Source organism: Calcarisporiella thermophila (genome assembly GCF_041956535.1).
Source record: "Calcarisporiella thermophila strain CBS 279.70 unplaced genomic scaffold VTP21scaffold_15, whole genome shotgun sequence".
NCBI classification, from domain to species: domain Eukaryota; kingdom Fungi; phylum Calcarisporiellomycota; class Calcarisporiellomycetes; order Calcarisporiellales; family Calcarisporiellaceae; genus Calcarisporiella; species Calcarisporiella thermophila.
This window is the reverse complement of record NW_027192205.1, coordinates 433,278-446,257: the sequence shown is the minus strand read 5'-3', so window position 1 is coordinate 446,257 and position 12,980 is coordinate 433,278. Positions and strand designations below refer to the sequence as shown.

The 12,980-nt window shown below is 45.7% G+C and overlaps 5 protein-coding genes across 5 annotated transcripts; 4 read left to right on the top strand and 1 right to left on the bottom strand.

The window, feature by feature from the left end:
- Positions 1–377: 377 nt before the first annotated feature.
- Positions 378–1,882, top strand: VTP21DRAFT_2778 (uncharacterized protein; the record flags this gene model as incomplete). Its single annotated transcript, XM_069393007.1, has 7 exons — positions 378–415; positions 500–580; positions 663–1,035; positions 1,100–1,189; positions 1,257–1,510; positions 1,576–1,674; positions 1,756–1,882. The coding sequence occupies 7 exons, from the start codon at positions 378–380 to the stop codon at positions 1,880–1,882; spliced, it is 1,062 nt and encodes a 353-aa protein (XP_069250026.1).
- A 263-nt stretch (positions 1,883–2,145) lies between these two features.
- On the top strand, positions 2,146–6,310 carry VTP21DRAFT_2777 (uncharacterized protein; the record flags this gene model as incomplete). The annotated part of the gene is made up of 14 exons (XM_069393006.1): positions 2,146–2,267; positions 2,341–2,385; positions 2,455–2,621; positions 2,689–2,759; positions 2,820–2,936; positions 3,006–3,113; positions 3,181–3,915; positions 3,984–4,393; positions 4,461–4,582; positions 4,652–4,807; positions 4,889–5,050; positions 5,107–5,960; positions 6,035–6,156; positions 6,229–6,310. 14 exons carry the CDS (start codon positions 2,146–2,148, stop codon positions 6,308–6,310), a joined length of 3,273 nt encoding a protein of 1,090 aa, XP_069250025.1.
- A 225-nt stretch (positions 6,311–6,535) lies between these two features.
- On the top strand, positions 6,536–7,119 carry VTP21DRAFT_2776 (uncharacterized protein; the record flags this gene model as incomplete). Its single annotated transcript, XM_069393005.1, has 3 exons — positions 6,536–6,588; positions 6,678–6,939; positions 7,012–7,119. 3 exons carry the CDS (start codon positions 6,536–6,538, stop codon positions 7,117–7,119), a joined length of 423 nt encoding a protein of 140 aa, XP_069250024.1.
- A 406-nt stretch (positions 7,120–7,525) lies between these two features.
- On the top strand, positions 7,526–11,081 carry VTP21DRAFT_2775 (uncharacterized protein; the record flags this gene model as incomplete). The annotated part of the gene is made up of 16 exons (XM_069393004.1): positions 7,526–7,547; positions 7,618–7,751; positions 7,807–7,915; positions 7,981–7,997; positions 8,071–8,202; positions 8,281–8,601; positions 8,662–8,793; positions 8,865–8,882; positions 8,951–8,983; positions 9,064–9,132; positions 9,204–9,320; positions 9,395–9,461; positions 9,528–9,664; positions 9,724–10,382; positions 10,455–10,719; positions 10,785–11,081. 16 exons carry the CDS (start codon positions 7,526–7,528, stop codon positions 11,079–11,081), a joined length of 2,529 nt encoding a protein of 842 aa, XP_069250023.1.
- A 483-nt stretch (positions 11,082–11,564) lies between these two features.
- Positions 11,565–12,077, bottom strand: VTP21DRAFT_2774 (uncharacterized protein; the record flags this gene model as incomplete). The annotated part of the gene is made up of 1 exon (XM_069393003.1): positions 11,565–12,077. One exon carries the CDS (start codon positions 12,075–12,077, stop codon positions 11,565–11,567), a length of 513 nt encoding a protein of 170 aa, XP_069250022.1.
- Between the last annotated feature and the right edge of the window lie 903 nt (positions 12,078–12,980).

The following is a 12,980-nucleotide window of genomic DNA, read 5'->3' as shown; positions in this document are numbered from 1 at the left end:
CTTATTATTCACTAATTGAAGTTATACCTACCAAGTCTCTCGAATTATAGCGCTTCGAAATAACGTTGGGCGATCTTGGAGCGTAATACACTCTCTTGTCAGTGTGCGGTACAGGACGCTCTCTTCTACTCACTCTGCAGTGCAGTTTATTTTCTCAAGGACGCGCTCTTTAGATTGACTAGTTTCCATATCATAATTGTCGATTGGCTACAATGCGACGAGAATTTTAATCTAATTGCTGCAGCCACAGATTGTTCATTCTTGGAAATTAAACGCGTCGGGCACGCGTTTTTTTTTTATTGTCCAATTTACGTTTGCTTTTTATCATTAATGGAACGCGTCATTGTCTCGAGATCATTCCTATTCTACTTCTAACTATGACGCCCAAGTCCATTAACGTTTCGGATAAAATCAGGTATATTCACTCAATGTACATGGAATATTACATTAGGGGTAGCTTCCTCTAACGCGCTTGGCTTCTAAAATAATCGATATATAGACATCGACCAGTCGTCAAGCATACGTACGGACGCAAGAGATATACCGACAGTGATCGCAGCTCGTCTCCAACTAGATCAAGGTGATCAATGAACGCATTTGGCTAGAATTATATCAACCCACATTGACATTATATATATTCCCATTTATTTCACAACCCATAGCGATATCGAAATAGATTTTTGTTCTCGTAAGAGACGACTCTCATGTGGTATCCACCCATTGGCGCATACGGGCCACTTAACTCCCTCCTCCTCGCCTGTTAATGTTCACACCACTCCTAAAAGAAGGCTCAATTTATCCCTTGAAAACCCATTGCTCTCGTCCCCCTGCGCGCGTCGCAAAAAGAGGCTGAAGAACGAGCAACTTCAGCCGGCTCGAAAACGCTATGAACAGCTTTTTTTGGATTTCAACCAGAAGTCGATGGCCCCAGTGACGTGCCTCGAGTGTGGCCTCTCCTACAACCCAGGCACAGGCGAAGACGATATCCTTCATGCGCGCCACCATAAGGCTGTTATGGGCCAAATGGATTATCCCGTGAGTGCCTATTTACGAAAAATAACATAAAATGTAGCCCATCTCACACGCTCAACGCCTGTAGGTATACAAAGGGGAGAATGTGGTCAAACGGCTAGCAGATGGCCGAGTGGTTCTAGTCTCGTCCCACTCGAATTTCCATGAAAGAAAAAAGGTAGCGTACTGCCGCGTTGATGCCTATTCAAAAGCTGGTTATATACTCACAAATTTGACATGAGAAGGCTCGGGAAATTTTGGCCGTCGTCAATGCCCAGCTCAACTCAGTTGAGCTCGGCGAGGATCAATTGGCCGGGGCGAAAATTTACCTTTACATCTCGCAGAAACAAGTTCATGGTTGTGTCGTCGCCGAGTCGATCACCAAGGCGAATCGAATTGTGGCAACTAAGGCCCCGGGGTCGGAAAACATGGAGGTCTCCCAAGTCGGAGAACTACGGCAGGAAGACGATGTGGAGGACGACTCGGCAACATTTTGCAGGTAGCTATCACATTAATGAAGCAAGTTCTCGGCAACTGGGTTAATCCTAAATACTTCTTTTGCAGTCCTGAAGCAGAGCCGGCGGTATGTGGCATCAGTCGTATTTGGGTTGCACGTCCATATCGTCGAAAGGGAATTGCAACAATGCTCTTAGATATAGTCAGGTAAAATTTATCATTTATTAGCGGGTATGCACCACCCGTCCATGGGATTCATGTTAATGTAAACACTCTTCACTATGACAGGTCCACCTTCGTCTATGGGTGGCAGCTGGTGCCCTCTCAAATCGCCTTTTCCCAACCAACCTCAGATGGAAGGCGATTTGCGGTCAAATACACCGGCGTCCATGATTTTTTGGTTTACAATAATTGAGTCGTTTTTGTTTAAATTATTGTAGCATACCCCCTTTTCTATGCATATTATACCACCTTGATTATTAAACAATATGGCGTAGAACTCTAGAAGGAAGCTGCCCATTGTGTGCATTTTGTGTACACTAGCTTATCGCGAATTTTTTTTTGGAGGTAATAAATGAAATTGGTAGTTATCACCAGGCTATCCGATTTAACGCGTCACAATTCACATCTCGAGGAGGACTCAAGCGAATTTCTCTTCATGCTGGGGCGGATTTAGACATGTCACGCCGCTCATCTACTACGACAAACGTGGGCGATGCGCCATGGAAGGTGCAGAACGCTGATGAGCTGTTTTACAAATATAGCGTCCCGGAGTTGCGTGCGATGGAGAAAAAGATGAGGTGAGAGAGCGCTACTGTGCTAGGTTAATGAAGTTTCGTCAAGGAAAATCGACTCTAACTTTACCTCGTATAGGGCGGATATTGATCAGAAGAAGAAGGATCTGAGGCTTATGGTCGGGTAAGAATAACATGTAGTCTTTCTTTTTGGATGAAAAGGGAAACCGATGTATTCCTCTCCAACTTCTAGCGAGCGCTACCGAGACATTATTTCTGCTGCCGATGCTATTGTTGCCATGCAGAAAAACATCAATTCTACGCAAGATGTACTGGCCTCTATGCAGTCTGGCTGCGATGTACATGAGATTCGGAGGCGAGCGAAGATCCTTTCGACGAACAAGGAGAATCGTGTTGATGGTAAGTCGTGCCTAAAATTACGGGGGTTATTACCCCAGTCCACTGAGTTTTCCCCCTATGTCCGTAGAAGATGAGATACAACATTCACTCTATGCTGCAGCGGCGCAAATAAAGGTCCTAGTAGATGTGCCTGAACAGGTAATATTGGGCGGCACGTTCTTTTTGGACAATTCTTATTGTAGTCAGTGTTGCTATTAGATTTGGCGCGCCCTTGAGGATCAGAAATATCTGCTTGCCAGCCGGCTGTATCTTCTTGCAAAGGCCGTGTACAAAAATCTTCAGTCTGAGAAGGATGATATGCCTATTAGCATTGCCGTAAGTTTGGCCTAGCTTCATCAAGCTTGAGCATTCGTCTTTGATGCTTATCTCTATATATGCAATCAGAACACATTCCCAGTGGTGCAAAGACAATGGGATGTAGTTAGCCATTTCAAAGGCCATATTCTCCAAAGAAGCATCGCTTTCTTGAAGCTGTTCAATACTACTGCCAAGGTGAGGTTCAGTTAAAATTTCTCCTGGTTCCAGTTTCAAATTAACTTTTTGGCGCCTATTTCTCCAGAGTGTCGCCGAAACTCTGGCGGCCATCATGCTACTTGATAATTATACAATGAAAGATACCGTTAAACTACTACTTGAGATGCGTACGTCCGCCCTGGCCGATTTTTTCGATAAACCTTTCGCCACCAATAACCCTGCAGACACCCCCGCTTCACGCCTGGCCTCTATGGTTCGGCTCTTTAAGGCGACGGTATCACAGGTGACTCGCATCTGTATTCAGCCCATGCTCGGCGAGTCCGAGAGCCAATTGATGTTCGATGCGTATCTACAACAACTCCGCGTGGGTTTTACCATGAACGAGGAGCTGGACCTCTCACCCATACAAAACAGAGACTATAAATCGATATCCATGATTCCGCGGCTCTACTCTCCCACGGCAAACGTGCATCTGCTGGTGCGCTATCTGCCTGAGTCGGTGCACTCTTACACTCCATGCTTAAACGAGACCCCTTTCACGGCCGATGATGCTCGTCGCGCGGTGGGACATTGGGTCAACTTGGCAAAGGAGGAATTCGAACAGAAGTTGGAGCGATTTCTAGCGTCGGTGGCCAAGAGTTGTCAGGAACTGGCCGCACTACGCAAGGGCGTTTGGGATGTGCTGGGAAGAGCCGACGATATGCAAACCGGAATCGAGGCGCGAGATAGGCGGAGATCGGTATTCATGCGGATCAGAGAATCCCGCTCCCCAAGATGGTCGGTCTATAGTGGGGACGGGTTGCCCATGACATGGAAACAGGTATCTCGATCGCCCATCCATTTGCAGTGGCAAATCTTCTCTTGGCTTACAAGTATATATTTGTACAGATATGCGAGGTATCCCTTGGTGCGGAATTTTTCATCTGGGCATCTCTCTTCCGCCAAAGCTTCCACAATCACTTCCAAACCATTGTCAACTCATCCCTATCCGAGATTGCCGCCCAGCCTTGCACTATTCTACGCCATGCCCTCTTCTCTGCTCGTGAAAATGACTGGGACGTGGGGCGATTTGTTTGGTCTCCCCTTCACGAGGAAGTTCGGGGAACGGGGCCGCTGATGGATACGGACGGACTAAGGCGCCTAATGCGAGAATGGGTAGGAGCAGATACGCCTACGGTGAAAGCATCTAGAATGCAGTTCGATCGAGCTATAGAGCATCTTTTGAGCGACGTTAAATGCGGGATTCTATTTGAGGGTGAAGACGGAGACTTATTACAGGCCATGTTCTCTGCAAGAAGGTTGGTTCATTCAACCTCCCACCTTCCATCGTTACATTGGACCCCATTTGATGCTATTTTTCCTTAGTGATTCCCAGAGCTTATCGGAATATTTCCAGGACCGATGGCTAGCAACCATCCGGGACTATTGCGACGGCCTCAAAGCAATGCTAGAGGAGTTGAGCTCTTCACACGATCCCACCCAACAAGGTCAGAAAAAATGGCTCTTTGCTTCTTGCCCTTCCACTTTTAGCTGAATATTTCGACCCACTGCTGTAGAATCCTACGATAAAACACTATTGCTCGGGCGCATTTCGCAGACCCTTGGTACTCGCTCGGAACAGCTCCCCGGGGTGCTTACCCAGATACAGCAGTATCAGAAGCAGGCAGCTGGGCGGATGGTTGGAAGTGGATACATGGCCAAGCTCGAACCTGGTAAAATACCCCTATTCCCTTGGTCACTAGTTATGTGGCCTATTGACGAATGGGTTGCTCATCAATAATGGATCCGACTAGACTCTCGCACTAAAGAGGTACAGGCTATGTTTATGAGCTTGTATGCGTCTTCACAACAAAGCTGGATCGAGGCATTAGTCAGGGAAGCGTCTGAAGCTATAGAGACATTCTTGTGTGGAGCGACGTGGAACGATACCGATGCCCTAATGCATACGTGGGAAGGTAAGGATATTTCCGCCTTCTCATTCCATGTGTCCCACTCACTCTGGTTCATATAGCCACCGCTATTCAGACCTCAGAGCATTCAGAAGGCGAGACCGTCCAACTCCCGGCCAGCGTGTCCCGAGCCATATTGAAGGCCCTGGTCCAATTGTGCAAGCGCTTGAACCGTGCAGGCTCGGCAACCTTGCAACCGGAAGCTGTAGCAAGCCTGTCCCAGCGCTTATGCTCCGCCTTTCTCGCAAGCTATAGACGATTCTTAGAGAAGATTGCGCTGGAAGAGGAGGAACATGAACGCAAAGCGGAAGAAAGAAAGCGGGAATACGAACTCTCGAAAAAGCAGGCAGAAGAAAGGGAAGAAAAAGAGAAGGAAGAAGAGAAGACAGTTGAAGAAAAGAAGAAGGAGGAGAAGACAGTTGAAGTGAAGAAGGAAGAAGAGCTAAAAGGAAGTGAGGTAAAAGGCGAAAGCGAAGGAGAGGAGCCGGCTCAAAATACGGAAAAGAAACAGGTGCCGGAAGATAATAAAGACGAGGCAGAGGCTGGAGGGGAGAAGCATGCCGAGACAATCCAGACTGGAGAACAGGAAGAAGAAGTGGGGGCACCCGAGAACGAACCCGAATCTAATGATAAAGCGGGAGCAAGCCTCCACTCAGGCGAGCCGACGACTGCGGCGGAGTCCACGGTTGAAGCAGAGAAAGGAGCAGACATACCTACCTCTTCGGAGAATATACCCAATCCAGAAGAAACTGGAGCCGATGAGGCACTCGAGAATCGTTTAACGGAAAAGGGCGCATTACAAATGCTGTTTGATATCAAGTATCTTGCGAAAGTTTTCGAGGGGCATCTCGCAACAGAAACTGGGCTAACAGATCGTGGAAGCATGGAGGAGGTTGCAAGACACATCCAACAAAAGGTCTCATTCACATTTGCATTCCTTTCTCCCCTAGTTTGTGTCACTTATCCTTTTCCCTTTCCTTTCAACGGCAGATCGACCCGATTAACTTGGCCTTCTTTGAGCCCCAAATTGTCAAGAATTCGCAGCGAAACTATGCTCGAACATGTGTTTTATTCGGATTGCTAGTGCAGACAAATCCTCCGCCACAAGAGAGGTTAGTATCATGAGGACTCCATGCTTGCGTTCCATAGTGTATAATCGTTACTCTTTGCCTTTTTTTTTTCAGTGACCGACGAGGCCACGGCATTCACGAAATTCAACACATCCAAGCACCTCGCTTCAGCTTGTTCAAACGAGCCAACGTTTAAATTTGGCTCCAAGTGCCACCTCTAGTGTATTGCTTTTTTTTTCATATTAAATATTTAATCTCATGTGGAAAATTTTATTTCTGTATGGGATTCTCCTTTCAACACACTGCAATCTTGATCAAGGAAAATGGGATGAAATTAAATCTAGGCAGTGGCTTTGCAAATTGGTATAGAGAATTTAGCAATTTTGAACAAACGACTCTTCCAGAGTGGGTTCACGGAAAAATGTCCAAAAGATCAATCCTATTATTAAGGTTGCTCATAATTTTCTCACTAAGGTAAGAAGTACGACTTGCACATCCAAGTCTGGCATGCATTTAGAAAACATTTAGCCCCAACTAATTGCGTTTTGATTCCTCGCTCGTAGCTTCACTGTCACATCTTCGGAATCTTATTCTCTCTACATCCGCCAGAATGGCGATGGTTTAACATGTGTTTCGATAGGCGAGTGTGAGCCATGCACCGATCTTGAGCGCAAAACTGAGGATTATTGCTCCATCTACGGAAATAAGGAGCCGATCCAATGTTTCTTCGATTCCGGGAAAAGTGATCAAAACACAACTCTACCTACATACCGCGCTTGCCCCAAAGTGCGGCGGGTAGAACGATTGAAGTTTTATGAGTTTCAGGTAATGCCTTAGACTTTGAGGAGTGCAACTTGGAATTTGGATCTTGATGGAAACTTGGAAAAAATCTGCTAGGTGATAAACATCGTGGTTGCATTGCTGGCGACAAGTGTAATGGTATGGCGACAGCGAAAGCTTATCCGGGATCAGGAGAGAAGACGAGCTAGGAGGATTAACGTTTAATTACTAAACAAAATGTACTTTTATCATTATCCGCTGAGACTGTTGATACTATCCATCCACGCTTCTATTACATTTATATATATAAACAATGCCTTAATACCCTGAACCACCCACTTTATTGTTTCCTGCTGCTGCTTGAACTTACTTGACTGCACCTGGCCTCGCCTCGCCTTGGTGCTGTGAAGGCTCGATACAATCCGATTTGAATAGGGCTGTACGGAGCGTGCAACTAGCACGTCATCCAAGCCAATAATTGACTTAAGCCCAGAAGAGGAAAATGATCATGCACTATGCCCAGCAATTTGGGTCGCATTTTTTTTTTTTACGAAACTTAAAAAAAAATCATATATAAGCCGAAAGCGCACGCACGCGGCAGAGAATGGAGCAAGAACCATACCCAAAAAGAATGGCGAGCCCAACTCCCGCAGGTATGTCTCATCCTCGCTACCCTTGTACAAAAAATGGGCTGCAACTCTCAGGATCTCTTTCCCGCCCCAGTTAGCATCTTTAAACACGCATCACCAGCATCATCTCATTGTATACACACCATCACTCAGGAAAAGCATTCTATTCTTTCCCTTGCGTCAAATGACCGCTATTTGTTTAGTGGCTCGCAAGGCACTTGCATTTATGTGAGAAATCTGCCCGCGTATGAATGATCGTGTTACTAACTACCCGCACCACTAGGTATGGGATCTAGAAAATTTTCAGTGCTTAGGCAGGCTGGGAGGCCATCAGGGTAGTATACTCTGTCTATCGCTATCGGCCGACAACCGGTTTCTCTTTAGCTCTTCAGGTCAGTTTCCCTTTTTTTTTATTGGGTTGTATTTATTTACGTATATATATATTCCTTTGCAATAGCCGACGGCACTGTGAGAGTATGGTTCAAAGAAAAAGAGCTCCTCGCCATTTTCTCCCCTCTTTTCTCAATGGTTACTCTCTTTCTACTAGGTATGGGACACAACCACGTTGAAATGTCTTTATCAAATATTTTCCTGCCACGACGTGGGCGATGTTTTCTCGGTTGTTTTCTCTCTCGTTCACAACACACTCTACATCGGTTGTCAAAACACTAGTATTCAAGTGAGCTTAAAGCTTCAATTCTCTGTATCTACGAACCCAAACTCTTACATGGTCTGCCTTCTCTCCATTTACGTCTAGTGGTTTAACATCTCGCGAAAACGTTCCCACATAAATGGGGGCGAAGATCCCGGCAAGGCTGCTCGGCGTGTCTCGACAACATCTCGTTTCTTTGATTGTGCCCAGGCGCGCGAATTAAGTTTCGATAATGATGAGAAATCTCCCGACGAGAGTCTAGCGGCAGTCCAAACTGAAGTGCCAGAAGCCGAAAAATACGAAATTTCAGAACAGAACGTATATTATAATGCACATGATGGATACGTGTATACTCTGTGCTTGAGTCGTGTGCCCCAGCTTGAAAAAGAGGTCCTATTCTCGGGTTCCGGTGATGGAAATCTAAAGGTAAACATCCATCGCGTACAGGTAAAATTTCCCATGCTCTAATTTGGGTTGGCTTCCTAGCTTTGGACTTTGGATGAAGACGGAGGTATTCAGCCTTGGCGGACGATTAATGTCGCAATCGATTGCGGTATCATGGCAATGGCCATTGATGAGAGCTATCTATACTGTGGAGTACAAGATGGAGATATTAAGGTGGAATCACTATTACATAAATTTTTAAAATCCTCACACTAATTTGTTTTATCTTCACCATGATGAAATAGATATGGGACCTCGAGACTGTAAGCAAAACATTCGTACCTCTACTTTAATCCTACATCAAGATACATTTTAATTTATTTTATATTAGTTCCAAATGGTCAGATCCCTCATTGCCCATAATGTAAGTTTTTACGTTGCCCTACAGCGCCTTTTTCCCTCCCTTAATTTATACATTTTTGTACTGGACGCATATTTCTACAGGACGATGTGCTGGCTCTTGTTGTGAGGGATCACCACTTGTATAGCGGTTCTGCCGATGGCCTTATTAAGGTAGGAGACTGGATGCACATGTTCGTTTCTTTCACGAGGCTCGAATAACTGGATGTTACAATTCTCTACAGCAATGGAGTCGCAAGTTCGAGTGCACAAAAACTTATCAGACGCACGAGGGCATCATTCTCTCCTTGGCCATGTCACCAAACTACTTAATCAGTGGTGCAAGCGACAAACTCATTAAGGTATAAGCCATTCATATATTGTCGTGTATTTTGCGAACAATTGTTTCTCCAACGAGTACATTCTTGATTTTTAGTTTTGGGATCTTCCTGCGCTTGGTTCGGCATCATCCTATTTAGATTCGGCCGAGTCCAGCTGCTCAGGTACGGACTTGCTCTATCTCGTGAAGAGGCTGGAGGTTGACCGTATTTCGTTTTCAATATATTTAGACACAATGCTCTATGCTCTTGATAAATGGATTGCATTGCGTACCGTGAGCGGAAATCCACGCTATTTAGATGAGTGCCGACAGGGTGCTGTTTTTTTGAAACACGTGCTGAAGCAACTAGGGGCGGAAGCAATGCTTGTAAAGTGACCCTCTTCAAATATAGTTTGCTGCTTCAATGCTTATTGTTCTATTTCAAGATTCCTGGTGCCCCTGGCCGAAATCCCCTCGTGTTTGGAAAATTTACAGCAAATACCGGACCTCAGTCACCCTCCGAGAACAAACCCACCGTCCTGGTGTACGGGCACTACGATGTCATTGCGGCTGATGAAAAAAGGTGGTTCTGCCATCCTTTCCAAATGACTGGCCAGGATGGCTATCTCTACGGGCGCGGCGTTTCAGATAACAAGGGCCCCATGCTCGCAGCCATTTTTGCCGCAAGCGAACTCCAGATGGAGCAGGCACTGGATGTGAATGTGGCCTTCTTGATTGAAGGGGAAGAGGAATGCGGCAGTGTGGGATTCTACGAGGCGGTGGAGCTGCACAAAGATCTGATCGGAGAGGTGGACATGATCTTAGTCAGCAACTCATACTGGCTTGGAGAGGATATCCCATGCATCAACTATGGCCTTCGGGGCGTCATCCATGCAACCCTTGAGATCACAAGTCAGCGCGCAGATCTTCACTCCGGGGTAGAGGGGGGTGCAGTCTCGGAGCCCCTCATCGACATGATACGCGTACTATCGCGTGTGGTGACCGAAAAAAACGAAGTTCTTATACCGGGATTTTACAATAATGTTCGGTCCCTTTCGGAAAATGAAGAGAAGCTCTATGATCCGATCATTTCTTGGATGCGAAGGTAAAGTGTGCGCATGCTTTGTAGTGCATCTGAACCTTGTAGCTTAAACCGTTTGTTTCTTTCTGGACGTAGTAACCAGAAATATCCCTATTTCGTAAATGCAACCCACCCCGACGATATCAAACAAGAGATAATGAAGCGTTGGCGTCGTCCTGCTCTTACTATCCACAAAATCGACGTCAGTGGGCCTAATAATCCCACGGTGATTCCCCGAAGTGCGCGTGCGGCAGTCAGTATGCGGGTGGTGCCGGACCAGCGACTCGCGGATGTGATCGAGCAATTTAAGCAATATGTGCAGCTGCAGTTCACTGAGCTCGAATCGAATAATAGTTTAAAGGTATGAGGCCATTAGATTGGATCCACTCATTATATGTGTGACACTGACGCTGGGTTGGGGAGTAGATTGAATTCCGGAATGTAGCCGACTGGTGGTTAGGCGATCCCGAAAACGAATTTTTCAAAGCTACTGCGGACGCAATTGAGGAGGAATGGGGTATCAAACCCTTCTTTTGCCGCGAGGGAGGCTCTATTCCCGCAGTTCGCTGGTTGGAAAAAACCTTTGGCGCAGCCGCCGTACATCTTCCCATGGGCCAATCGTCCGATCAGGCGCATTTGAATAACGAGCGAATTCGCTTGCAAAACCTGCGTGCTGGGAAACGGGTTATCAAACTGTTATTGCGGAAACTGTCAAAGAAGTAGTTCAAAAACACGTGTCTTTAAATGCTCTTCTGTTGGACTTTTTTTTTGTTGCTCAAAATTGGATATTTTTTTCGATCTCGGAAATATTAAACAACGCTCCTATGAATGTTTCGCCATACATCTGAAAATTCGGAGCCCATTGATATGCTAAGGGTATCTCCTTAACCTATCAACGCAACGTCTCTTGTGACCATAGGATAAAGTGTGACATGATAAAAGGATTTACCTTTTGAGGTTCGTGCTCAAACCAATATGTCATGGGCAAACTGGGATTTTCTAAGTGGTTTGGACTAAAATAGTTTATTTCTATGGTGAGGTTGATCATGCATTTGCTAAAGTAGTGTTATTCTAACATGCATTCTAATTGAAAGTATTTAAACAAATAAGAACATCATAAATACAAAAATTTGTCTATAATCTAGGACAGCTTATCTATAAGCTCTACAAAGGATGCTTGCAACTATCGAGCTTAGCATCATCTCATTATGCGCGGTTCTTCCTTGGCCTTAGGTTTTGTCCAACTTCGATGATGGGCACTCGTTTGCCTCCTTTCACCATTTCCTTAAATGTATCGGCCTGACCGGGGATGGCGCTTTTGGTTTTAGGCAGAAACGTGCCATCTGGCTGGCTTAGAAGAATTCTTTCATTTGCCCTGTCAAGGGCCTCCTTAAAGCTGGGACCAAACGGCTTGCCGACAAAAGTAAGGCCTCCACTTCCAACCTCGTCGGGGATGGTAGGGTCGATTGCTTTAGCTACTCTCACGATCCCATTTCCAACAGCTCCTGGTCCATTAAAAGTACCGCCTAGTATGCTACCTACTCCAACCTCAGCAGCTGTATTTCCCACCGCCCCTAACACCGGTCCAAACTGCCTACGCTCGATCGCGTTTTTATTGGTGATTTCATATCCATCGTCGTTTGAAGCAACAGGCGCGGCATGAACTTGCAGGGTTCCAAAGAGAGTTGCGATGAGAAGAGAAATAACAGTATACTTCATTTTTCAGTGAGTTGTATTTTACATCCTCTCAAAAAAATCTGGTGTCCCTATTTATATTCCAACGCGTCTTCTCATTTCCGCAGTCACTCCTGATAATGAACGACATAGCCCAGTTCCTGGTTCTAGAAGAGATACAAGATCCAACTCACCCAGCTAGGAGGAGTGCACAACGGGGGAACATGGGTTATCTTCGTTTCTACCGAGACTTTGGATTACGATGAAGGAATCCTGAAAACATCAGGTAAGAGAATACTAGAAATTGATTGGTCAGAACAGTTTCATATGTATATCTCTGGTCTTTAACCCGAAATTGTACGTCAAATACTCCGCCAATATCCGGGCTCGAGTCCCCATTTTTAGTGCAAAGGATGTGCAGCATGTGCAGCATCTTTCCATAAAATCTCCAGCAAAGCGCTTCCTTCTCCTCAAGAGATTAGAACCTACCCTAAAACCTACCCCCGAAAACCTACCTAAAGGTATACACTACCCTAAAACCTATCCTAGAAATATCCAAATCTAGGCAAAATCGCCGTATGATTGCAATGTATCCTCGGCCTCGCTAGAATTCTGGTTTGAAGACAATGGGATGGTATGTATCTTCCCCAGATGCGGGGCCAACGGAGCTAATGAAGATATGGTCTTTCATCAAGCTAACCAATATAATTACACTCTTTGCAATACAGTTGCTGTGGTTTCCCACATAAGGGTAATGATGCTGACTGGCCATCTCCGCAGATATCTATTAAGGCGTAGATTGGCTTTCAGAATTTAGGATGGCCGTGTATTGCTCCTTCAAGAGGGACCTCTCCTCAAATAATGTATACCCATTGTGTATTGGGTGAAGGAGTATAGACTTGTCTCCCAATGCTGTCCTGTTCGAATTGGAGCTTCACAACCAAAGTT